At 46.5% G+C, this 24,847-nt stretch overlaps 7 protein-coding genes across 7 annotated transcripts; 4 read left to right on the top strand and 3 right to left on the bottom strand.

Annotated features, from left to right (window-relative positions):
- Positions 1–2,311: 2,311 nt before the first annotated feature.
- BDV59DRAFT_193051 (uncharacterized protein) lies at positions 2,312–4,408 on the top strand (the record flags this gene model as incomplete). Its single annotated transcript, XM_073692152.1, has 2 exons — positions 2,312–3,297; positions 3,358–4,408. 2 exons carry the CDS (start codon positions 2,312–2,314, stop codon positions 4,406–4,408), a joined length of 2,037 nt encoding a protein of 678 aa, XP_073548326.1.
- Positions 4,409–4,807: 399 nt separating this feature from the next.
- Positions 4,808–5,893, bottom strand: BDV59DRAFT_193050 (ankyrin repeat domain-containing protein; the record flags this gene model as incomplete). The annotated part of the gene is made up of 2 exons (XM_073692151.1): positions 4,808–5,716; positions 5,858–5,893. 2 exons carry the CDS (start codon positions 5,891–5,893, stop codon positions 4,808–4,810), a joined length of 945 nt encoding a protein of 314 aa, XP_073548325.1.
- Positions 5,894–10,728: 4,835 nt separating this feature from the next.
- On the top strand, positions 10,729–11,775 carry BDV59DRAFT_201743 (arylamine N-acetyltransferase family protein; the record flags this gene model as incomplete). The annotated part of the gene is made up of 1 exon (XM_073693878.1): positions 10,729–11,775. One exon carries the CDS (start codon positions 10,729–10,731, stop codon positions 11,773–11,775), a length of 1,047 nt encoding a protein of 348 aa, XP_073548324.1.
- Positions 11,776–12,567: 792 nt separating this feature from the next.
- On the top strand, positions 12,568–14,557 carry BDV59DRAFT_207671 (uncharacterized protein). Its single transcript, XM_073695044.1, has 6 exons — positions 12,568–12,687; positions 12,746–12,842; positions 12,910–13,061; positions 13,132–13,193; positions 13,251–13,616; positions 13,693–14,557. Exons 1-6 carry the CDS (start codon positions 12,645–12,647, stop codon positions 14,263–14,265), a joined length of 1,293 nt encoding a protein of 430 aa, XP_073548323.1. The 5' UTR covers positions 12,568–12,644; the 3' UTR covers positions 14,266–14,557.
- A 2,143-nt stretch (positions 14,558–16,700) lies between these two features.
- BDV59DRAFT_177610 (uncharacterized protein) lies at positions 16,701–17,205 on the bottom strand. The gene has a single exon (XM_073689641.1). The coding sequence runs from the start codon at positions 16,946–16,948 to the stop codon at positions 16,712–16,714; it is 237 nt and encodes a 78-aa protein (XP_073548322.1). The 5' UTR covers positions 16,949–17,205; the 3' UTR covers positions 16,701–16,711.
- A 3,578-nt stretch (positions 17,206–20,783) lies between these two features.
- On the top strand, positions 20,784–22,011 carry BDV59DRAFT_177607 (uncharacterized protein). Its single transcript, XM_073689640.1, has 5 exons — positions 20,784–21,218; positions 21,293–21,350; positions 21,397–21,487; positions 21,541–21,743; positions 21,804–22,011. The coding sequence occupies exons 1-4, from the start codon at positions 20,979–20,981 to the stop codon at positions 21,548–21,550; spliced, it is 399 nt and encodes a 132-aa protein (XP_073548321.1). The 5' UTR covers positions 20,784–20,978; the 3' UTR covers positions 21,551–21,743; positions 21,804–22,011.
- BDV59DRAFT_177599 (ferric iron reductase FhuF-like transporter-domain-containing protein) lies at positions 22,001–24,594 on the bottom strand. The gene is made up of 5 exons (XM_073689639.1): positions 23,717–24,594; positions 23,559–23,662; positions 22,818–23,503; positions 22,293–22,758; positions 22,001–22,238 (listed from the first exon to the last, which is right to left on the bottom strand). Exons 1-5 carry the CDS (start codon positions 24,120–24,122, stop codon positions 22,164–22,166), a joined length of 1,737 nt encoding a protein of 578 aa, XP_073548320.1. The 5' UTR covers positions 24,123–24,594; the 3' UTR covers positions 22,001–22,163.
- Positions 24,595–24,847: the final 253 nt, after the last annotated feature.

The raw sequence follows: 24,847 nt of genomic DNA, 5'->3' as shown, positions 1-24,847 counted from the left end.
TCAAACTTCAACCCCATTCCAACCAGATTTATTGGGGTCCCCCCGAGATACTCCCGGAAATAAATATCTTGGGGCACAATCTCCCGGCCTCCATTAAGTCTTTCCATATCCTGTACCTGTTTATAGAAAGCATCAAACTTTGTTTGAGCAGTGAAATACCCCGCCTTGGTGCAAACTATCCCTGTCGGAAGGGGCCGAATGCTTGATATTCCTGGTGTTGCTGCAAAGCTAATATACTGGGAAATCTTCAAACCTAGCTCTTTGGCTGAAATGTTGAAAGGCACAACCATTCGACCTCCCATGCTCCATGATATCAAGACAATCGGGCGTGACTGGAGGTGATGCTCTTCAATCACTTTTTTGGTAGTCAAGGCTGCTTGTCGACCCCAGTCTTCGATCCGGAATCCGGAAGCTGTGCATGGCATAATTTCTGGCTTGTTTTCAGTGGGATAGGAGAGTGACAGAACTCCAAACCCCCGCTGACTGAGGTGATATGCCAAGAAATCCACTGGGTTTGAACCTTCGTGTCCTCCGTAGAAGATCCTCCCCAGATGCATACCCCCCGGAACACAGACAATCAGCGGCTTAGGTATTCTGTTGGTGACTGATTCAACACCTGGCTGGTAATGATATATGGTCGGGAAACCGGCAATCCTGTCGAGAACCTCTCCCGCATAAAGCGGGGGTATTCTGGATGACGTGCATGCAGAGTGCATGTTGTTTATACATGTGGCTGCTTGCTTGTAGGAAAAAGTTGATTCCTTTACTATACGTGTTTTAGCTCTCCAGAATATGAGGTGAATGGGCGGGGTTTTGTACACTATTCCCCATCCTCGGGCCGGCGGAGTAAAAATGACGCCCAGATATGATGCGGAGATCGAATGCCGCGTCATTCTATCTGACTCTTTTAACTGTTAATTCAGTAATAACATGGATAACATAAGATCTTATGTTAAACAATTCCACGTTTTCCAACAAAAGAGCTCGGCTTCTAGCCTTCCCACCAACGGATTATGCTTGTATTACGACGCCCCAGCCTACGTACATAAGATCCCTGGTCCGGTACAGAAACAATGCTGAAAATAGATAACATTGGTAAACAAGAATGTTTATGAAAAGAACGTGAAATAATATAGGTTATATAACATGAAAATCTTAGTATACTTTAAGGAATACATCGATAAGCGACAAAATTCTGTAGGAATTTCTAAAGTTTTCTATTAAGCGCCAGCCAGCTCGAAAACTTATCCAGGATCTGGCCTGGAGAGGTAGCACTGGACCTAGAGATAGTCTATGAAGGCGGGATTATAGTTGGCGAGGTCTTCTAGGAGTTCTATCTAGTCAGGGGATTTATTAGATGGGAATGTATCTATTAGGCTCTATCAGGGATAATTAGAAACGAGTTCCTCAATGCAACAATATAAAACGACTCAAGAACACACAAAAGCATCATAGGTATGGGGATGGGTTACGACAAATATTAGGCTGGAGAACGTAGTTGTTAAAGCTCTTTTAATATGATATATAATGCATACCCCGACTTGCACATCCCGTTATTTCCAAAGTTTTGTTTACTTTCGCGCATACCCTTCCTTCATACAGGTTGGTATTTTACCAGTCTCTCTCGCAGTCTCTCTCGCAAGACTTGTCTTTCCTCCCCACGGCTCAATCAGAAAGCAAAGTTCAATTATGTTCTGGTTTGCTGAGAGGCGCCTCCAAGCGCCACATAACTTGAATACGATCTCGGGCGCTGCATAGTCCCGAACAAGAGCTCAATCACCAATTTACAAGAACTTATTTATCGTTTCGCTTTTCTTTTATAAATACAGAGTGTATATTTCTATCGAGAGTGTATGGAGCCGGCGTATTGTAACTACAGCCTAGATCAAAAGAAAAGAGACCGGGACTGTTCGGTATTTCCATATGTCCTACATTAGGATAATACATTGGCTTAAAGCTGTTATAATATGTGTAAACTGACTCATCTGATGTTTATAGGAGTGTTGGTCTGTGGTTCCTCGTGTTCACAGTATTGCTGTGACCAAGCCATGAGCAAGGCAATTTACGCCGTAATCGCTACACATACCCCAAAATGTCTATGAACCAACCGATAATGTATACCTCTTGTTTCTTGGCTTGATTCTTGGCCATCTGGATCCGATGTTGGGATGTTATGCCGATCGCCCAAACTAGGTTGTCCTTCAACATATATATACATAACTAGCTAGAGAGATTTCCAAATAAATGCCAGGGGCCACTCATTAATCCCAACCCAAGCCACAATATTTTGCATCTTCCATTCTGAATCGATATGGATGTGAACTCCAACAATGAAGAGTTCATACACACAGGAGTCTGGACAGACTGGTCGCATGGGCGCAGCCATGGTGCTACATTAACACTACTTGCCCAGGATGCCGGCTTTCTAACGGCTTTTCTGGCTCTCTTCGTGACTATCGCGGCAAACCATCTTTGGCGCATTATTAGCTTCATTATCCACCAGCTTCATTCATCCCAGAAACCCAAAGACGCCCTCCATCACCAACAGCAAGTGACCTTTAAGAACACCACATCGCCCGCAACATTGATATGGGAATTCATCCTCCTAGCCTATGCATGGAGACACAATACCCGTCGTTCAATTCTCCGCAACGCCTTTTTTGTCCTCTTGGCCCTGACCTGGCTTGCGATTGCTGCGAGCACTACAATTCTGTCTGCAAAAATCACCAAGCCGGCCGGTAACCATTGCTTGATAATGAGCCCTAACTGTGGGCTCTGGACGGCTGCTGGTGACCTCAATACGACGGATCCTGATCAGCTGGATCGATTTGACACTACTCAGCTTCATGAAACCAACACAGCTACTGCCTACGCACGATCTTGCTATGCCAAAGAGGCAGACAGACTTGCACAATGCAACATTTATTCAAAAACTAGTCTCCCTTTTCGGACTACTGCCAACGCATCTTGCCCATTTAAAAGGGGCATGTGCCTCGAAGGAGATTCTGCAGCATTTCTCATGGACACTGGAATACTTGATAGCCGCGAGCATCTAGGAATGAACGTACCCGATGATGATCGATTGTTTTTTCGAAAGGCAGTGGGTTGTGCACCTCTAACTAGGGCCCCCTATATTACGGTGCATAATGACTCGCACCCATTGCCAAACTACCCCTTCGAGAACTATACAGCAGCTGCCTACCATTATGGATCCGCATATGATGGCAATGGGATCCAGAACTATACCCATTATTACGATACCGTAGTTACTCGGGCTCCAGTCGGATACATGATCCAGTAAGACACATTAAACCCCCCATAACGTGTATATCTCAAACTGATCGGTGTACCAATTAGCGCGAATTTGGCATATGCAGGCGATTCACCAGAATCGCAGATCTGGGTCCCCCGCGACGAGCTCAATCGCACCGACGCAGACATATCCATATTTTTTCTAAACTCCAACGTCATGTATGAATTCCCAACAGACGACCCTATGTTCAGTGCGCATGTCTCGGCTCTTGGTGAGCTTGCCAAGCTAGACGGTAACACCTCTATCGCCGAGTTCGACAATTGGTATATGGCGGATGCACCTACAACAATCCTCGGATGCACAGATCAGTTCCAGATCTGTAATGGACGGTCGGGAATCTGCTCTGAATTACAGGGTATCCAATCATTTACTAAAGCAGATAAGATGATTGAATTTGTCCAAAAATATCATCTCACTGCGGTACAGACCGACACTTTCGTTCTACTGACGAACTTTTTGGCCCTAAACAATATGTACTACAGCATCTATGGCCGCACTACGTATGCGCTCCGAGCACAAGAAACCTTGTCAAATCTCAATCAGGTTGCGGCGCTTCCCAACAATCAGTGGCAGATTGAAGTGCAGTCATGGTTCGAGACAAATTTGGCTAAGCTGCAGGAACGTAGCGTGGAGTTCGCGACGGGGCCTCGCCAGTCCCGTGAAGGGAGAAAGAGACTAGACCAAACCGATCAATCTCCCTTGTGCAAAGCGCAAAAAGTTCGTTGTCCAGCTGGAAATATCTCTTTCTCGGTGCTAGGGATTTCGTGCATCATTGGTATAGGAAGTGTTATAATCATCTCAAATCTGTGTTTGGATACGGTCATGGCCTGGATTGGCCGCAAATGGTTTCCGAGAAGTGGGTATCGGCGGCTGAATTGGGCGCTTGATGACAAACTTCAGTTGCAGCGCATGGCATTTCAAGGCCTGCAGGCGGGTCATTGGTATGGCAATACTTCGGCAGTTCCCGTCACAGAGAAGGGAGACTTATTTTGCGCACCGTGCGATGTGAATGAAGAGCCCGTAGATGTGCGGAGACCTAATAGTCCCAACATATCCGAGACTCGTTCAACCATTACGAGAGAGCAGGGTGCGTGAAGTAGGAGTATCAAGATGCTTCCGCCTTTTTATATCCACTTCCTGAAATATACCTAGAAACCAGTAATATTGTGACTATAATAATGCTTTTCTTAATAATTGTTAAGTTGAAATAACATGTGCGCAGCTCAACTCGGCTGCCGTTGAATTGACTGGAGCGGGATACTTTTAATACAACTCCTTGCAAACTTCCTTCTAATTACTCTTCAATAATCAGACATTAGATGGAGCGATAATTCTGAACTTAGAACTAGAGATCCACGTGGACATCAGTCATGATTCTACCTCGAGTGCTGAAGAACGCAGTGTATCCACACGAGGATTCGTGCGTTATGTCCTTCCTTCATTTATTGCGCAGGGCTCCATGACTAAGTCGAAGATACCTCATTCAATTATTGCTCAGTAGTTATCGAACTCAACGTCCACTCCCCTTCTGCGTAGCAAGGTCCGTGTATTCATATCAGGAGTCGTGATTGGTCTTGATGGCCACGCGCCTCTGTTTATCAAGAGGTCGACAAATTGAGGCAGCCCTAGATTAATTGCCGCATCCAGTGTATTCCCATGATACGCACAGGGAGTGTTGATATTAGCCCCCGCCTCTAGCAGAAGCTCGACCATTGTTTTGTCCCTTCTGCACATCGCTGCATGTAATGCATTCCCATATTCCCCACTTTCAGCATTAAGATCAGCACCTGCATGCAGAAGCACTCTGACGATATCCTTATGTCCCTGATATACTGCAGCATGAAGCGCACTTCCGCATTCACCAACTCTGCCCGACTGCCCGGCAGATATATCGGCACCTCGCGCAAGTAGAGTCAAAATGATATCCTTTTGTCCACTATAAGCAGCGGCTTGCAGAGCCGTTCCGTACTGTCCACCCTGCGCATTGACATCTGCGCCTTTTCCCAAGAGAACATCCACAATGATCACATATCCCATCAATGAGGCTGCCTGCAACGCATGTCCGTAACTTCCACATGGGGCATTGGGGTGCGCTCCATAGTCAAGGAGCAACTGCACGACATCTTTGTTCCCGCCAAGCACGGCAGCTAGAAGAGGGTGCGTGAAGCGACCTCCCATGGAATTGACATCGGCATTTGCATCACATAGGATCTGCACAATGTTCTGACGCCCGGTCCATGCTGCTGCCTGTAGGGCGCTTCCAAACTGACCACATACAGCATTCACCTTTGCACCCCTCTGAAGCAACATATTCATGATGATGTCGTGCCCCATGTATGCAGACGTCTGTAGGCATATGCTGTAAAGTCCTCCGTCGGAAGTGGCATCCTTCTCGAGTAGGATCTTGACGACTTCAATATTGCCCAACCAAACTGCTGCCTGGAGAGCATTTTCATACAACCTGGCGTCTAGCTTGGTTTCGAGATTATTGGTTGCCAAGATTGCGTTTATCATGGGTTTGTCGTTTCTTTCGATAGCAGTTACCAAGTGGTCCCCGAAGTCAGATTCATCAAACCCCATTAATTCATTATCAGGCTGCTGGGGATCAGATTCAACCGCAAACGTGCACCCTTCGAGTCCATCATACGAGCCGTCATATACAATTGCTACGAGCTCATCTGCCTCTGGAAAATTGGCGTGTTTATTCCCAGAGAAGATCAGCCAACCTGCACAATCCTAATTAGCACCTACCATCAAATACTAGCTACCCATCTGTTAGGAACAGATTGACTCACCAAATTCATACTCCGTCTGTAGGAGGCTCACCAAGGCACCAAACGCTTCTGATAAATGATCTTCGTTTGGCCTGTAAAATATTGCCTCTTGAGGGTGGCTAATAGAAAGACCCAAGCGCTTAAAACAGTCGAGAAAAGACGGACAGAATCCATCTGCATCGAGTGCCAACATGTACTGACTAGATTGGTATCCGCCAGAGCCAGTAGCGACTTGAACAAGATTTTCGAGATCCGAACTGAGGTTACCACCTAGTGTGCGTGGATTGAAATGATGGGACCAGTCGTATCGTCCAACGTACAAGACATCCTAATCCATTCGTCAGATTATTATAATAGTGGATCGTGGCTTTTTGGCCCAGTTACCTTGTCCACGTGCTGATTTCCATTCGAGATCGCATTAGTGATATTAATGCGACTGCAACGCTCTAGAGTCTCCAGCGAGTCAACGCTTTCGTGGCATATGATCCAACCGAAGTGGGACGTCGGTTGTCCCATCTGGGCAAGATTACCATAATCGCTGTATGCCCGCCGGACAAGCCAACGACCATTTCGCGCAGCTGAGCGATACTTGTGTACGTATTGTTTGATCGTGCCCCCAGGAAGCATTTTTGGTATGAACTCGGCGTTCGTCTGGAATTCACTGTTTCTTGATCCTGCATACACGGTCTCCAATTGACCCCATAACAGGATTCCGGAGCTCACACTAAATGAGTTGGATACGGGGGACAGACGGTCAAATCGATCACGGAGTGGCTTAGATACCACTGCACACGGCTGGGTGGTATCCCGCTGTCCGAATCTGTGACAATCTTCCAGGAAAGTTGTGAACAGGAGTTGGACATCATGGTCATCATGATTGCTTCCATAGAGTATGATATTCCAATCAGCTAACCTCTTTCTTGTGAAAGCAGACCAGGACTTTTCAAATTCTTCATATTCCTGTACTTTCCTCATTAGATCATTCCTCGTGTCCCCTTCCTCAGTTCCGTCCAACCTGCGCCTGAAATATGACAACGCATTGGCATAATACCTCCAATGCTTCATCGCAGACACTGTAGAACGATAACACTGCTCATCGCTCATTTCAGCTAGATATCCAGCATGGGTATAGAGTGTTACTGTAATGAGACTCTCTTTCATCTGATCGTGTTGGCAGACTTCACCCACAGTGTCTGAATCCCTGAGATCACTGGGCGCGGCACCATCCTGGCTGTTGCATTCTCCTCTGCCCGGGCTAAAGTGAGATTGGATCTCTAGGGGTATCCCATGCTCCTCGCCGAGTTTGTGTCTAATTTGTAGGATAGTCGTTGATGTTCTCTGGTTGCGTAGTATGTAAGGGGTGAAGGTGTTGTTCAGTCTGCCGGAATTCTCGGACTGTCCACAGAAAGTGGCATATTGAGTGGAGTGATCAAGGTACACTTGTAAGGAGACCGTAGACTCGGGCATTTTTGTTTGAAAAAGGATTAAAGAATACCTATTGATGAGCCAGGGAATTATTTATACCTATAGTCAAACCGACGAGCGGAGCATCTAGCCATCCCATGGAATTATGATCTACTGTGGGTCAACGAACACGAACAATTGACATACGGTGTACGCAATAGAGACGGCCAAACACGAGAATTCTTGGACGATCTGTCCTCGTATCTCTTATTGATTTCTTCTCTCCTCTTCCATGATCTCAATGATGGGCCTGTGTCCCCCGGTGTGCACTAGAGGGAAGGGAATAGTGGGTCCTGATAAAGCATCAGTTGACGATGGGAGCCAAACCAGGAAGACAAATTATAGTCAAAGGGTGCATGGTTCAGCAGTGTGGACTCAATACATCTCGGTGCTGCGTCTCCTACATCAATATTATTGATGCTGCTATGTAGCCTTCATAGGGAATATATAATGCGAAGACTATGTGCCTTAACTACTAACATTCTTACGTCAATTTAATTCAACAGTATAGAAAATTCCTGGAAGTATAACCAAAAAAGAATACACGAGGATAGATAAATCTAACCAAACGCAATTACCTTGAGACGAGCCTCCCCACGAATGGCCAAGTTGCGCAATTTCCTCGAAGCATGCAGGCTATTAACGTTATTAGCTATCATTAGTTGATTATTATTGATTCATGATTATTATTTAGGGGTATGAATAATTAATCTAAAATTAATAACAAAGCATGCTATAAAACATGAGTTCAGACGAAAGAAGATGGGGCATTTCAAAAGGGATTAGGGACAACAAGTGGAAGAGGAAAGACTAGGAATAATAGCTTGAGCAGGCCTAGAAACAAACCTTAGATATAAACGGTACCGAGCGTGATCAGAATGGAAACTCAAGTATTGTTAGATCAACTCCACGAAACAGAAGATAGGTAAGACCTTTCCTTCTCTGATCGAAGACGCAAGCCCAGACCGAGGCGGATTTGAGATGGAGATGGATGAGGCTGTCATTTATCTTTATTCAACCTTATTATCAGTGCTTGATTTCCGCGAATAACTCTCCTGAAGCTCTTCAATCATCAACTCCTTCCGTTCGTCCAAAGATATCTCCCGTGCTATATCAGAAACCTCACCCTTTTTATGAAGCTCTATGATTTTGCGTTTGATCCATATTCGCGCCTTCGCTACTTGAAGCTCCCAGAGTGCCTTTGAAGCGGAATGTTCAAAAATGATGTAAACTACTGCGAGGACTGTCAGGCGTAGATCCCTCAATTCATGACACTCTTGATCAGAGGCTTCCTTTCTGGAGATTACGTTCATCAGCTTTACTAGCGTCGGCGTTTCGTAATACATTTCCAGCTCCATCGAGATGCTGTCTGTTAGGCTAAATCTGCCGTCTGCTCCTTGTAGGCTGAGCAACCTCTCCAGAACGAGGGGCTCTGACCTTTCCGTATAGGGATCCTTTCTAGAACAGGAGGCATACCCCGAGGACACTCCCCATAAGGCTTTCCCCGATTGTGCTGTCTGTACTGAATCGGCAGGTCACAATCAAAATCCAAACACTTCCTATGAATACTTTCTGACTGTCTTCCAGAGTCTCCCAGAAAGCTCTCTGCTCCCCTGTCATATCTAGATACTGCTGAACGCCCACGGGAGAGAAAAAAAGTTGTCGGTCTGAGAGCTGAGGGCGATGGGGAACAAGCCGCATAGTTAGCTGTATTCCGTAACCGAGTCAGTTCCGTGACTTCAACAGCCTCGGCTTTTTGGATAGATATCTCTGAAAGATCAGTCGAATTTTGTCTTCTCTTCAGTCTTGCTCTTCGCGATCATGTCCTACGGGAGACATACATGAGAGTGTACTAATATGATTTCTTGCGACCTTAGGGATTAAGTACTAACCGGAGATCTTTCATGATACCTACATATATTCGCCAATCCTTTCCGAATTTACCACTACTTGTCAGACATTCTGATGGATGCAGCAGTGTATACAGATGGGACTGTGATGACGAAACAAGCAAATCTCAAGCATCTGTTGGGTGGCTCTGGTTGGCGGGGCGGCCCATGCCGCGCTCCCCACTACCCTGCCAGCTCTTGCTCGACCGCTACATTAGTGATCCCATATCTTGTTTGGACAAATGGCATGATATTCCTCAACTCGGTGCCACAGAAGCGCCCAGACGTCGTTCGAGGAAGGCAAGAACGTGTGCGGTAGGATTCCTGTGTACTTGAATAGCGCCGATCCATCACAAGAGCGATTTCTGAGATTCAAAAGAGCAGCACCTGCTTCCGATAACGATTCTATAATTGCTGTTGTAATCTAGAGCGGGCTTCTGTGTATGAAAAGGAGGATGAACATCCTGTATTTATGATTGTGTTTCTTGACTATCTACATTGCAAAGCTGGCATGCACAAATCACTTTCTATTACCCTCAAACCTTACCTTTCGTTTATCGGCGAGTTTCATATAGCTCTCATGTCTAATCAGATTGATGTGAAGCGGTCTGAGGTTAAATTTCTCGAAAGGCTAAAGGAGAGTAAACCCTCGGTCATTTTCAAAGTCATTTTCCGGGAACTAACATGTGGAATGAAAGTGGTAGATACTCTCATTCATTTACTGACCTTTTGCTTATGTCTGAAGTATCATGACAGGGGTCTATCTGAGTTTGATCTCCCGGTTTCTCGCACTTGTATCTCAATACTTAGTGTCCTAGGTATTATTTACACCCAGGAGAAACAGTTGGTCGTTGGCATTTATACTGTGTCGACTGGTGGTCTTCCTTGCAGCAGTGGACTTCTAACATGAAATGTATAATCTTCTGGTGAACTGAACACTGCCTGTTCCCCCCTGGAGTTGCAAGAGAACTCTACCGTTCATTTTCATCATGCTAAATGACGATAGGGCCCGCAGCAGATGGTTCATCGGCAGTAACAGTAAAATACGTAGTAGCGAGCTTCCCGGCTGAGCGAGTCTTCGCCCCCACTTCCACGCATAACTACCCCCGCAGACTCTCGGTAAGAATATCTTCACGCCTTTCGACTTACCTCTCGCACGGCTCACGGATCTCCGGTCTGCCCACGGAAGATCGTCCGTTTTAAAGACTCTAGATATCCCCTCCGGGAACGTTCTGCAGGGGTTCCGTATAAACCAAGTGTCATCCGTTACTGGTCAGACTATCCCGTCATGTCGTCTAACCCTGCCCCCACAGTGCTTACCCAGATTCCTTTGGACGAGGATGCCCGTCCACGCTACAGTGACGCCGAGTTGCGCGACTACTTTGAGTGCATCAATCTTCCACAAAAGTACCTAGACTCGATTGTGCTGAAAGACGCGACACATGCCGGAACCAAAGAGCATGGACTGCCCTTGCTGCGGGCCCTGACACGATACCACACATGCAATGTCCCTTTCGAGAATCTCGTCCTGCATTATTCCACACACAAGACCGTCACGCTTGACGTGGCGGAGCTCTACACGAAGATAGTTCGCCGGCGGCTCGGCGGGCGATGTATGGAAAATAATAGCTTTTTCGGGACCGTCCTTCGCTCGCTCGGCTATGAAGTGCGCAACTGCGGAGGCCGCGTAGCGCGGGCAATGAGTCCCTACCCAGACGTCCGGCGCAAGCAGAGCACGACTTATGACGGGTGGAACCACATGCTCAATCTTGTTAGACTAGACGACGAGTGGTACGTCGTGGACGTGGGGATGGGCTCCATGGGCCCCAACCTCCCATATCCGCTGCGCGACGGATTTGAGACGACCAGCATCCCTCCACGTTTGATCCGCCTGCAGTTACGGTCGATAGCCGAGTCGTACGCGACCAATTCCCCCAACAGCACAGGAGCGCCGAAGATGTGGTGTTTCGACGTCTGTTACAACCCAGCTGATGACGCCAAGAACGAGTGGCTGCCGGTCTATTGCTTCACGGAGACAGAGTTCCTGCCCCAAGATTATGAAGTCATGTCCTGGTTCACGTCGACAAACCCGAATTCCTTCTTCACCAGATACGTCACCTGCATGAAAATGCTCATGGACGAGGACAAAGAGATGATTGTGGGCAATGTCACCTTGTTCAAGGACACCGTGAGCAAAACCATTGGCGCGAACCGCAAGGTAATCAAAGAATGTAACACAGAAGATGAGCGTTTGCAAGCGCTGTCTGAAATCTTCAACGTGCATCTGACAGACGAGGAGAAGAGGGGGATTCCAGAAGATCGGGTATTAGCATAAAGGCTAAGATGAGAGGAATCCTGTGACATGATCGTGATGCCAGTCATCCTATCCCATTGTGATTTACACAATTTGGCTGTTGGTCCAGGCATGAGTCTCTCCTCGTATGCGTGCCTGTATGCACTTGTTACAACTCCGACTGTTTATTAACGTCCGGGTGGCAGAGCCGATTACTAGTCTATGGTTGCATTTATTTTTATTTAACTTTGTTTCAGCTCTATACTCCAGTTCCAGCTTTACGGCACTCCGTTCAGCACGTACCTCCGTGTGCTAGTAGTCACCGCATCGGTAAGAAGACTGGTTCATATCCAGCCAACGTGTGGTCGTGGCGAAACGTATCGTTGCTCGCACCGCATTCACACTTGGGGCCATAGAATTTACGGTCTGAAGGCACCTTGTCACTCAAGTAGAAGTACATGTGGCTCCTATGAGTATCCGTGCACTGTAGCAGCTTTGTCCTTCATTCATTCCACCAAATGATCCTGGCTGGAACTAGGCAAGAATTGTGGCTTGCTAACGTGGGTTGTACCTCTGACCCAGAGCCCAGAAAACCCTGGAATAGCTCGCCTCCTTCTCCAGCTACATATATCGATTCATAATGGATGGTCGCTGCAAGGGTCGAGCAGCCTGGGTGTCAAGAACTGTACCGCTGGCCATTTTTGCCTTTCGCCGTTGTCGCCGGCTGGAGATCAATGCAGCAGCGTCCCCCTGGCTGAGCCGGTTCCTAGGCTACCCCGCATGGACAGGAGCCGACTCACTACTAGATAGTGTACCTCGTAGCTCGTTCCAGAGATAACGGCGAAATGTCCTTGCGACTGTAAACTTCCTGGTCATCGAACAACAGCGAACCCTATCATCGATCATTCGCCATGACCCAGATTGCTCACGATGATTTTCACGTCGCCATCGTCGGTAAGCCTGCCAAAACCCGGCCGCCTTCTAGGGGCGCTCCACTAACCGTCTTCTACAGGTGCTGGCATCGGTGGTCTTGCGCTGGCTATGGCTTTGCACAATAAGGGAATCTCCTTCACGCTGTACGAGGAAGAGAAGGAGTACTCCGTAGTAGGGTAAGCTTCGACCTGCTTATCTTGTAGAGAATTAACCTCTACGATTCTCATACTGACAGTGAGGAAGTGCCGGCATTGGATTCGCCCCTAATGGCATGCGCACTATGGATCTCATTGAACCTGGTTTCCGCCCCCTGTATGAAAAGGTCTGCGTCGGTAACAAGGGCGAAGACGCCCAGCATATATTCTTCGAGGGCATGCTTCTTGAAGAGGGTTTCGGTACGCCCCGACTCCTTCATCTCGCTTGAGTAGGTGGTCGTGAATGCTCGTGCTGATTTTCCATCAACAGGTCGTGGTCAGCCATGGTATGGCAAGTCCGGATGGGGCCACCCTGACTTCGTTCGCAAATCCGTCAGTACACCCGTCGCCTATGCGAAATCCGTCAAGGACGCTGCTGATTAACCACAGGCACACCGCAAAACGCTACTTGACATTATGACAAGCTTCATCCCGATCGAAAAAGTCAAGTTCAATAAGCGCCTGACGAATGTCGAACAGCGGCCGGCCGGTGTCACCCTCACGTTTTCCGACGGCACAACCGCCGAGGCTGCTATACTTGCCGGCGCTGATGGTATCAAGAGCACGGTGAGAGAGCATGTGCTGAGGGATCTATACCCGAGCCAAGTGGCGCCTGTGTATGCTGGTGCTTACTGCTATCGAGCCGTCATCCCAATGTCCGAAGCCTACGAGATCCTCGGCGGTCTCACAGATGTCGCTAAGTTCTATTTCGGACCCAAGCGTAGCGCCGTCACCTACCGCATAAGTGGCGGTGATGTAAGTGTTTGATCCTTATAGAAGGCCTGCATTCATGGCATGAGTGTGACGTGCTAACATGTTTATTGTTCGACAGGAATTCAACTTCCTCCTCTGCGTTGCCGACGACGGGTGGAAACTGAAAGACGCGGTCACAGAGAGGATCACACATGAAGCCATGATGGCCGATTTCGAGGGCCCCGGCGTCGACGATAGCTTTCGACAACTCCTCCGAAAGGCCAAGCCGGTTAAATGGGGGCTCTTCCACCATCTCCACACGGCGACATACTTTCGCGATCGCGTGGTCCTGGTCGGCGATAGCGCTCACGCGTCTCTGCCCTTCCAGGCAGCAGGCGCGGCGCAGGGCTTGGAAGATGCCTTGGTGCTGTCGAACGTGCTTGCACAGCTTGCCAAGCTGCAGGAGCGCGGCGCAGGCCAGCTGCCACCAATCCGTGCAGGCCTGGCGGCATACGACTCGGTGCGGCGTCCACGTGCCCAGAAGCAACTGGAGAAGGCTGCTGAGGTGGGCCGCATGATCTTCTTCCAGCACGAGGAAGCGGGCGTCGACATGGAAATGATTCTGCCCCGACTGCAGCACGGTTGGTTCAACTGGCTGTGGTTTCATGATATAACCGACGACGTCCAGGAGGTGCTTAGCAGGATGCAGTAACAGATCATTACCAGCTCTCATGGGGCGAGGATATGATGAATCGGTTTCTTAGCGCTCAGCGATGGACACTGTACTTATGGGACACCATGGGCCTCTGTTTACTTGATGGTCGGTCCGTGATGCTATTAGCTTGGATACACTACCTCCACTTGTATATTGAGAATAGGTTTTCTCTCTGTCCAACGAGTCTGAGGGAGTTGAATCATAGACCCAATGCAGATGTACCGCTGAGATAGGAAATTGACCGCTATCTATGGAACATCGATCCAGAAAATAAGTTACTCACGACGCCAGGCGCTCTGGGGGCATCACCGGCCGTCGAATGGCGCAAGTACAAATATACTTGCTGTTTCACCGCTGAGTCGCACTTATACTGCTGGAATATGCGCATGTTACGGACTAGAATTGGCTACAAAGCCAATCCAATCACGTTGATCAGGCGACCGTTTGCCCAGTGGTCTGGTCTGAACATGCAGCGAATTATCAGAGGAAGACAGGTCCCTCTCCATCTGTTGGCAGAATGCGCCCAGCTTCCCATGACAGATCTATGTCTAGATCTGATCCAGGATAGATTGAGGCAGACTCCAGAGACTTATACTCTAGTTGATGCTCGGTACGTCACATGGTGCATCAGGAAGCTCATGTTCGTGTTGAGGGAGTCTCTGGTTCTCACGAATCCCGAACTTCATCCTTACGCTTTTGCTCAGATCACTCTCGGACTCCGCTCTGCATTTTCTCGATCGTATTCGATAGTCAACGACGAACTGTACAAATTCAGTCTGGGTGTGGCTCTCGATCGTCAATCACGAGGTATTTCAGCATACCTTCACAACGAGCGACAACTCGGTGACGAGATTGAGATGGCCTCGGGGACGAACCACAGGTCGCGAGAAAACGACGCAAAATGCGACCAGATTTTGATGTGCATTGTCATCGTCGGGGGCATCGGTATAACCGCTTTTCTTCCGTCGATCCGTGACTGGGAGAGTAAAGGCGTGCCCTACCGTATTCATTACGCCGTGCGAAGTCCGGAAGAGGGCGCGTTTCTGGAATAACTTCCTGCAGATAAGACTACACTATGTGCCACTTCAAGGCACGAACGACTTGACAATGGAATGGAAGTGTCATTCTAAAGCCTGGTTCGGACAATGCTCATTAAGCCTGTATCTTCTCGTGTGGATCATCGCGTATAATGTAAGAATGTATGTGAGATAGGATCGAGCCAAGATCCTATGAGAGTTTAATAATAACCTACTCGCCTGTTCGTCACTGCAAAAACTAACGAGAGCACAGTAGGCCATGTACCGTAGTTGTATCACATTTTATTAGAGGTCTCCACACTTTAACGAGCATGAGTATGCTGATGATGTTTGCATTTCCGCATAGCGGGTCTAGTATATTGAATCGCGATACATGTCTCTAACGGGTCAAAGACCTCGTAGTCAATATGATGAGACGTAATGTTCCCCTCCCCTCTTTGTTTGGTTAGCGCCCTTGCTGTCCTCCCCTTTAGCACGTCTAGTACTTAGTAGCATATCGCCTGAATGATTCCTGAATTCCGTCTCAAACTCACCCCCTGTCCCGCTCGCATTTCTTAAATCACGCAAATTTCCGCGGGAATTTCGTTTTCTTGATTCCTTCCGCAGGATCCTCACAGTAAAGCAACGAACCTCCGTACGTATTCTTAGCACAATGTCTTACCCATGGGTTCGGTTTCACACGAGCGAGAATATTAGCTTCGAGAGACAGGGGAGTTAAGCAAGCTATATCCCTACACGACCTATTGACGGGACAAACAATTTAATTGTTCCTTGAAAGCTTATCGAGAATTCCTTCAGGATGTAACACAGCAATGTGGCCCAGCAACCGCTCTGCTGTGCCATATTGGCCTTGGGAAGCATAGAGTGGCAAACTTAAAAATCGAGAACAGGGTGAACCTCCTGCGGATCTTGAAGGACGAACACGGTAGTCTTTCTAGTGATAAGCTAAAAGGCCTCGCGGCATATCACGTTCCAGAAGAAATGAGTATGAAATGACTTAATCGGAGCAAGACTGACTGATGTAGCATCGAGACCAAGAAATCTTCCAGCAATCTCTCAGAAATAACCGTGGGAAGAGACTCACGTTGCTGCATTTCCTTCAGTGGCAGGGGAGCGACAGTACTGCTTGTTTTCGTTCATGAGGCCAGTAAGATAGAAAAGCTACCAGAACCGTTCCGTTCCGGAATGGTAAGGAGTAGTCTCTAGAAAAAGGAAGAAGAAAGAGAGGATCTTGCAGTTACGAACTGTTTGTCCATGTACTTGCCAGAAACGGTGCATGACGATGCTTTCTTTATCGCAAGAATAGGCTACGAAGATAGATTCGAAATCTCGAAGATATCTAGTCTAGGAAATCCTGAAATTCCAGGCTTGAATAAAACGAGACCAGAATAATAGGTTCCTTATATCTACTTCTCTAATTTAATCCACGCGCTCATAACATAACACCGATATCCTTTATAAACCCTTCTTTGCACTTTACCATGTTCTTTGCCTAACTTCTCGACAAGGTTTCCTGCAGCATCTGAAATATTGCATGATCCCCCTTCAAATATCATGGTCGCCTGTTCCTTAATCTTAAAGGAGTGGTTCGAAATCCACTCAAACTCTCCAGATAATGCCTTAGCTCCAACCTCATTGGACATAGCGGCTGTGGGCAATCGCAAGATTGACGCAAGGGTTCCAGGTAACGGAAAACGTCACAGCAGTGGGCTATGGAATAGACGCGGCAGATATAGTCGACTTCACACGGTATCGCGAAGTAACTAATAGGGAGGTAGATATCAAATCCCAGTGGGCATCGACACACCTAAAAGTGTCAGACAAGGACAACAATGGGACGGCCGCATCGACTCAAAAAGAAATCTAGAATGTTGAGTCACACCTGCAGATGGAAAAAGAATTGGGTATTCGAAAATTTCAGCGGAATGTTAAGTCGCGCGATGCCAGTAAGGAAACGGGTAATTTAGAAAGTGCAAAGGAATAATTATACGGTGGAAGGGGCAGAGGAGAGGAGAGCATGTCACGGCATCTTTAAGAACACTGACGACGGTCCCATGGAAACCTCCAACGGGTCAGTACCCGAACTTCAAGTTCGTCTGACGCCAGAGAGCGGGGAAGTCTGAGTTATGTCTGCCCCACGTTCAAAGTGATTGGCACGTGAATAGCCATTGGGACATTGGGAACCACCTGGATGCAAGGCTTTCTTCGACATTCACTGTGAACCCCGGCGGGGTAGACGTCAACTTCTTTGCTAACCTGTTTGTCTGGACAACTGCATCGGTTAAAGTACTGATTTAGCCTGATATTGCGGGACGACCCAAAAGTAACTAGAAGCCAAACCCCTGTATAGGTATGGTGGAATCCGCTCTAGGCTGATCCGATATATCTGAATTCATATGGACTCCTCCACACTCCGTCGTCACATTCCGAATGTCATCCATCATCTGTAAGTTCACTAATAGGCTCATATCCAGCTCGATACTTCCTTTTTAATATCCTCACAGATGTGCGTGACCAATTTCGGGAGCAACCTCCAGCTCACTCTCTGCCGGCCACATGGCTTTTCCGTTTCTCTTCAAAACGGTGTCTGACTTCACAACGGCATGAGTAGATTTCACTAGCTCCCATACATCTCTTCCGGGGGTATATAGCCGGGGCACGCGGTGTGGGTCCCGTTCACAGGCTACGTTAAATCTTTATAGCAGAAAGTCAGGTGCCAACCATTCGGATGCTCTTAGTGCCTACCATTGATGCTAGTAGTTTTGTGAGATCCAGACCTGAACCAGGTATACTGTTAGCTGCTGATTCGACTATAGAAGAAAGCAATGGTGCTGAAAACGATGCAACCACCGGCAGAGTATATGCCTGTAGCCCTAAGGTTTGATGTACCTGATTAGAATCGCTTTTGGGTACAACTTTCGGTCCCTGGCTCTCTGATATGCGAGAGAAACCTTTTCCCTTTTTTTTTTTTTTTTTTTTTTTTTTTTTTTTTTTTTTTTTTTTTTTTCAAAAGTTCGGGATCTCGAGGCATCATTCCCCTGTAGAAACAATAATTGACCAGATTCACAGTCTACATTGTCGCAGCGGAGCTTTGAAACAATAGATAGGCTGGTGCTAAGCAGAAACAAAGCTGATATCAGTATTCCATAAGTGGATATGGACAAGGTCTTATATGATACATGCTACTTTGCAGAAGACGACTCCTAGGAAATTGTAAGTTAGTAACCTCTAAAGCTACTATCTTAAAAGAGTACGGTGCAATTGACTTTCAGAAGCACAGCGACAGGGGTAGTATAAAAGTGCGCAACGCAGGATATTGAGTTGGTTTGCTAAATAAATACAAAGAAACGCATGAATACGCGTGAAACTGCGGAAATATATGTTATGTCGGGTCAGGTGCTCCGCTATACCAAGAACTTAGAAAGGCGTAGCACGCGTCGTGACGGTGATTTCATCATTTGGCTGTGCATGCGCTCTTGCAGGTTGCTTTCCATTTTTAAAGAAGTTGGTAAATTTCGAGCCCCGCACAGATAACTCAGGATACATTTAATCGTGGAAAATTATGAATTTCTGCCATTACCATCCCAAGCTCTTGAATAATCCCTCACGTCTTATGAAGTTAGCCTTCCACCCTGACTGCACCACACACGCTACATTTCAGACCACGCTAAGTTCGAAATCATATACATCTCTCACCGGAGGACGGAATGAAGAGTTGCCAAGGAAAATTATGATACTCAGCACAAAATCGAGTACATACCGATTGAAGATGTGGAGAGGCTCGAACGGTATCGTCCGGGAGGATACCATCCGGTAACTGTCGGAGAGCAGCTGGGTGGTAGATATTGTATCGTCCATAAGCTTGGTTTTGGTGCATACTCGACGATTTGGTTCCCTTTGAGCTTCGTACTCCAGTATACCTATTTTTAATATATTATAAAAAACATAATTTTATCCGTAGTTTTAGATTAAATCTCAATCTCTACTATAATACAGGTTTGGTGGTAAATCTCTTCATGAGATAAACGTCCTAGAAGGGGCTAATCAGAGCAAAGCGAGGGCGCAAGTTTGGCAGGCCAGCTTTCGGGACAGAAGCCACGTCTCTCAGGTGTGGCTATGGCCGAAAATAACCCCTCTCCATCCACTCCTCTAAATCATTGCACTCTATAGGGCGCATACTGTCACGCCAAACTGCGTTTCTTGGCTGAGGCCAGTATGAGCCTAGGTACTGTGGGTTGGCAGAGTACTGCCGAAGTACCTCCTGGGCATGCGGGTGATCAATAAAGAAGTAGTGTCCAAAATTCCAGAAGGCCACAGTACCACCCGGTCATACAATGCGAGACAGCTCTTGCCATAACTTTATTGGGTCAAACCAGTGCGCTGACGGACAAGCAATCACAAAATCAACTGTTTGAGAATCCAGAAAGGGCATACGTTCTGCCTCCCCTACACGAAGCTGGACCTTGTCACTGATATCAGGCGGAATGTGGGCAGTTGCCTCGTGTATCATGCCATTTGATTTATCAATCCCAATGACTCGATTGAATTTGTATCCCATCCTGTGAGCTGCAACGCCATGGCCAGTACCGAGGTTGATACAGAGATTCTGTTTACCATTGTGGTAGTTGAAGAGGGTTTCGAAGAGCGAATCTGGTGGTCCAGGTCGATACTTAGCATAATTCGCGTGATTGAATTTGCTGTCTCTTGATAATTCATTAACACTCTCTATCCATTAAACATGTTGAAACCGAACTTACGAGAAAGTAGTCATGGTAGAAGTGGTCGCATTTATAATTGATTACTTTTGAGTAAAGTCTGGAGCAGACCATAAATCCCATTTAGTCTAACTCATTTCTTTAGTGATCCACTGCAAATCTGGGGAGTTTGGAATAACTAATATGGGATGCTTATGCGGTTGGGCTTTAAATTTTGGGTACGACTTGGATTTGCGCTTGGAAGTACGCTTCGGAATTAGCATATACACAGTTTCAGTGTTACTCGCATCCCTATCGTTTTTTGCCATTGGTAGGTCATAATGACATTCTTGAAAGTTTGGGCATTGGTGCATAGACAAACACCTCCTGGACGGTTCTTCATCTGATATCACAAGGGGAAAAAGAAGAAGCAGGTCATAGGACTTTTTCCGTGCCACAAATGAAGTTCTCCATTCCTTGTTTGTGTGGTGTTGCCTTACCTATATCCTGTCAGGGGTCCTATCTGAAGGTACAGAAGGTTCGCCGAAGGACCTGTTGGTCTTACTTTCTGCCTTCTTGGCGCGTGTTCCAGCGGTAAAGTGGGCACCCACGACGACCTCCTATGTATGTAGATCTCAGATTTTATTAGGCGGTCACACAACAGAGGAAGGTAAGATGCACATGCATTAATGCCCGAAGCAATTAAAGGCTCAACAATAACATGATAATGTACATTAGACCAATGACGATGTATTATATAGCAGTTCTGGCACTCTCGTTTTCACAAGATCCGTGGATAATTTCAGTGTGTCCCTTTCATTCCGTACGCCATATACTCCAGCTAAGCTCGTCATGACAAATAACGACCTCTTTCCTCAAGATGAAATTGTCACCTTTCCATATTTGGCCTGGCAGGATATCTATAAGTCCGTAAAGCCTTATCGGCGTGCTCGAACTGATCAAAGTGTCTCCGAGAAAGATGAAAATCATAATCTTCTTCAAACACGGAGAAGGACAGAAAGTACGGGGTATCCGTGGTATTGAATCCGAATTCACTCTCGATGATTATGGTTTTATGTATAGGAACTTTCAGTCCCGAATGCAGCAAACCGATTTTCCGTCCAAAGACATGATTGAGAAGATATTCATTCCCGAATGTGAGAACATCCTCAAACGCGAAATCGGCCATGTGGATTGGGTTCTTATATTCGACTGGTGTGTGAGTAAATACAGGTTTCTTTTACCTGTTCCCATGGGCATACTATGTTATCTGTCACTAAAATCCGCTCACAGGTGAGATCAAATGAGACATATTCCACGGTCCTCCCACCCTCAAATAATGTGCATATTGGTAGGCTTCCGTATTCTCTTCATAACTTAGTCTAAGTGACTTTAAGACCCGTCTCGTGCATCAACAATCCGACGTGTTCGTTTCCATTTTCCAAAAGAGGCTGACAGGCTCCTCGATGGTCGGGTCCAAATGATCAAGTGAGTCTACAGTTGTTGTAAGAAGAGTACTACTTATACACGCTAGTATCTAGAAACCTATAAACAATGAAGTGGTTGATCGTCCTTTGGCTGTTTGGAATGGCAGGAGCATCGACCCGTCAAAGCTCATCGACACAGATATCCATAGAGACGACTATATCGGTACCATTATTTATTCTTTGTTTGAACAAATGTACTATCTCGGGGATCAAAAGAGCACAGAGGCTCTCATTTTCAAAAGCTTTGATTCGGAAGAGTCGGCAGTTCAATGTATTTCACTATAACGCGCTATATCAACATCACTAACGCATATAAGTGTCCCACATACCTCCTCCAAGCACACCTCATCAGATGCTAATGTCCAACCAAGGCAGAGCATCGAGGTTCGTGCTGTTGTCTTTACGAATCCAGTTGAAACCGTTCAGTACTCCGACCAGTGATCATATAGGCTGCTGTGAGCATATCACTGGTGTTAGAGGGCTGTAACTAGTGATTGTTCATGGAGATTCACTGCCCATGCTGCCATTTTAATTCTAATATAGTACTTTCATATAGTACTTTCAACCTATAGACTCATGTAAAGAATGAAGACAATCATTGGCTTAGAACGTCGTATGCTTATTTTCGTTGCGGCAATTATCGGACGCATAGGCTTCGCTAGGAAATACAGAATAGGCTAGTCATCATTGAATATTTGTTCCCATCTTCCAGAGCCTTTGTGAATGATATTCGGGACCTCACGTTCCACGTACTTCAAGGATGAGTTTTCAATTTGACCAAATATTTCGAGTGGTGGGACACTTACATCTCGATATTTGCCCTCCATCCTCATTCGCAGAAAGCATTTAAAAGGCATCGTGTCTTTCATAACATATTCGTAAAACTCGTCCCCCATGGGTGATTGCGTATTCTTGAGAGTTTTCGAAAGCACATCACGCACGATACCCCATCCACCATGGCTTTCTAGCCCTAAATTGTAAACTAGAAAGCCAACATGGTTTTGAAGCAGTGAGTGATGTACTTTACTCCAAACATCATGCAGGTCTTCCGTCATAGTGGCTCCACCGGGAATCATACCGCTAAAGTCAACACCATAATGTTGAAGAGTCGGAACGTGTAGCCTCACACCTCCAAAATCTCTGATTGCAAACCCAGTCACCTCCCGCGATGAACGAGAAACTCGAGCAACAACATTCTGCCCATGAGATTCTAATCCAATGCCATATTTTACTAGTGGGGGAAGAAAAAGTTCCAGTAAACACGTCACGTATCTAGAATTTCAGTGTCAGCCTTTTGTATTTCTGTATATTATAAGTCCGTGTCGAGCTACCTTTTAAACCAGTGGTATTTCTCATCAAGGCTGTGGAGTTTAAAGAGATCCTCAGCATATGTAAGTGTGCTTTGCGGAGACTTTTGTATGAATGCTGCGGCTAGAATAAGAATCTCATTATTTCCGCTTGCTTTATCCTCCAGGTCTTCCCTCAGTATGCACGATAAATGCCGAGCCTCTCCAAATTCCTTTTGATGCCCTGTCACTGCTGCAGCCTCCTTAAAGATCCACAAATTCTGAGGAAGGAACTTCTCTAGAATATCGGATAGTATCGGGCCGGCAGTGGTCGTCCAGGGTGTGATAGTGCGAAGAGCTGATGTTATTTGGCATGCAAGAGATAACTTCAGATGGTATTTAAACCCAATTTCAGGCCCGAATGTAACTGTTCTCATGGATGCCTGAGCATGAGCACAATTTGTGGTCGAAGCTATCACTTTCACTCCTTGGAACCTCTGCATGATAGCGGGAATCTGCTGAGCGAGGCACGGGACTATAGCATCATCCTTGTGAACTTGGGGTATATGAAGTCGTCGCAGAAGTGGCCCAAGGAGTTGATCAAAGGGCCCAGAATACCGTAATTGCTCGCGAGATAGAGATATAAACGCAATCTGCGGTGAGAGCATTCCGGGAATATCACCCGGGTAAACATCCTTCAGCGGAGGTTGTGCATAGCAGAGCCGGTGGAACTAAAATTATCGAAGCTTGTTAGACATTAGTATTGAAGATATGGTTTTGACGTACTGGGTGTGTTGGATGCCCATGGATCAAAGATTGTTCCCACTGGATACTACTTGAGTCTTCCAAGCGAAGGGGCCTCCTTGTCTCTTCAATTTGCATCCAAACAACTACTCAGAAGTCAGTAATTGCATCTGTGATTAGTGGAACAGGGTCCAAGAAACCCTGATTTGCTGCAGAATTGCGCAGTTCAAGTGCTATGTCGTCAATGACTTCTATTCCGATGTGTGCTGGTACTGACGGTATCAAAAATGAAACCAGTACTCCTGGATCAAGCTCTTCTGCCTCATTCTGGTTTATTTTGATGATCACTGGCCGTGTTAAATCTGCAGGTCGAATGATAGGTTGAACTTTTGTGTTTTTGATCACAACAATTGCCTCGGGTCTGAGGTTAACAGTTGCCCACATTTGACCTTGAAAGTCCTTTGTTCGATTTTGTAGATACAGCTGGCGCTGGTGGCAATGAGGGCTGTGATCTATTGCCTCAACAAGCCCTTCATTGATTAATTCTGCCAACAACCGCCGCGTTGTCTCAAATTTTGCATCGTCGGCCAGCGAATCTCGTGTCATTTTCTGTCGAACTTTTTGAAGTGTCAATGCGAAAATCCTTAACACTGCAAATTCTGTTAGATGTGCTGGGTACTGTGTGAGACGATAGAGTTATCCTTTACATCTCATCGACATAGAGGAGGGAACGGCTTGGTCATTTTGACATCTAGAGATTTGCTTGACTTGGGAAATGTTCACCACGAATTACCCCTCCAGCCGTTTACAGGATCTTCGCTAATCCATTTTGTTGCATAATTTCACACCACATGTTTTTAAACGTATCTTAAACAGCCATTATAGTGCTGGATATGGCTTATACTGACCTTTCTGTCCTGTTTATTATGAAGCAGTGTATTCAGAATACTCACACTCATGCTGCGTCTTTGGTTTTAGCGGTCCTACAATCTTGGAATATCTGCGGCCAGAAGGGGTGGTCGTTACATAGGTACAATTTCTTGACAGATGCACGAACGCATTGCTACCCAAGTGGGACCACATGACCTTGTGCATATGAGGTACGCCATTTACCAAGCTTTTACAACTCACCACATATATCATAATGTACTAGATCGGCCAATCCCTGATCGGAATCTCTCGATCGCACGTCTTCTCACTGTATTTACTAGAATGCAACGCGATGTATTATTGTCATTCCGACATCACCCTGCAGACTTGCCTGATTATCTGACTGCATGGACTTTTATTCAAATGTCGGCTTCTTTGACTACACTGCTTTGCTGCTAAAA

The sequence above is a fragment of the Aspergillus ambiguus genome (genome assembly GCF_047715705.1).
Source record: "Aspergillus ambiguus strain CBS 117.58 unplaced genomic scaffold BDV59scaffold_14, whole genome shotgun sequence".
Lineage (NCBI taxonomy): Eukaryota > Fungi > Ascomycota > Eurotiomycetes > Eurotiales > Aspergillaceae > Aspergillus > Aspergillus ambiguus.
This window is presented reverse-complemented; position numbering and strand designations above follow the sequence as displayed.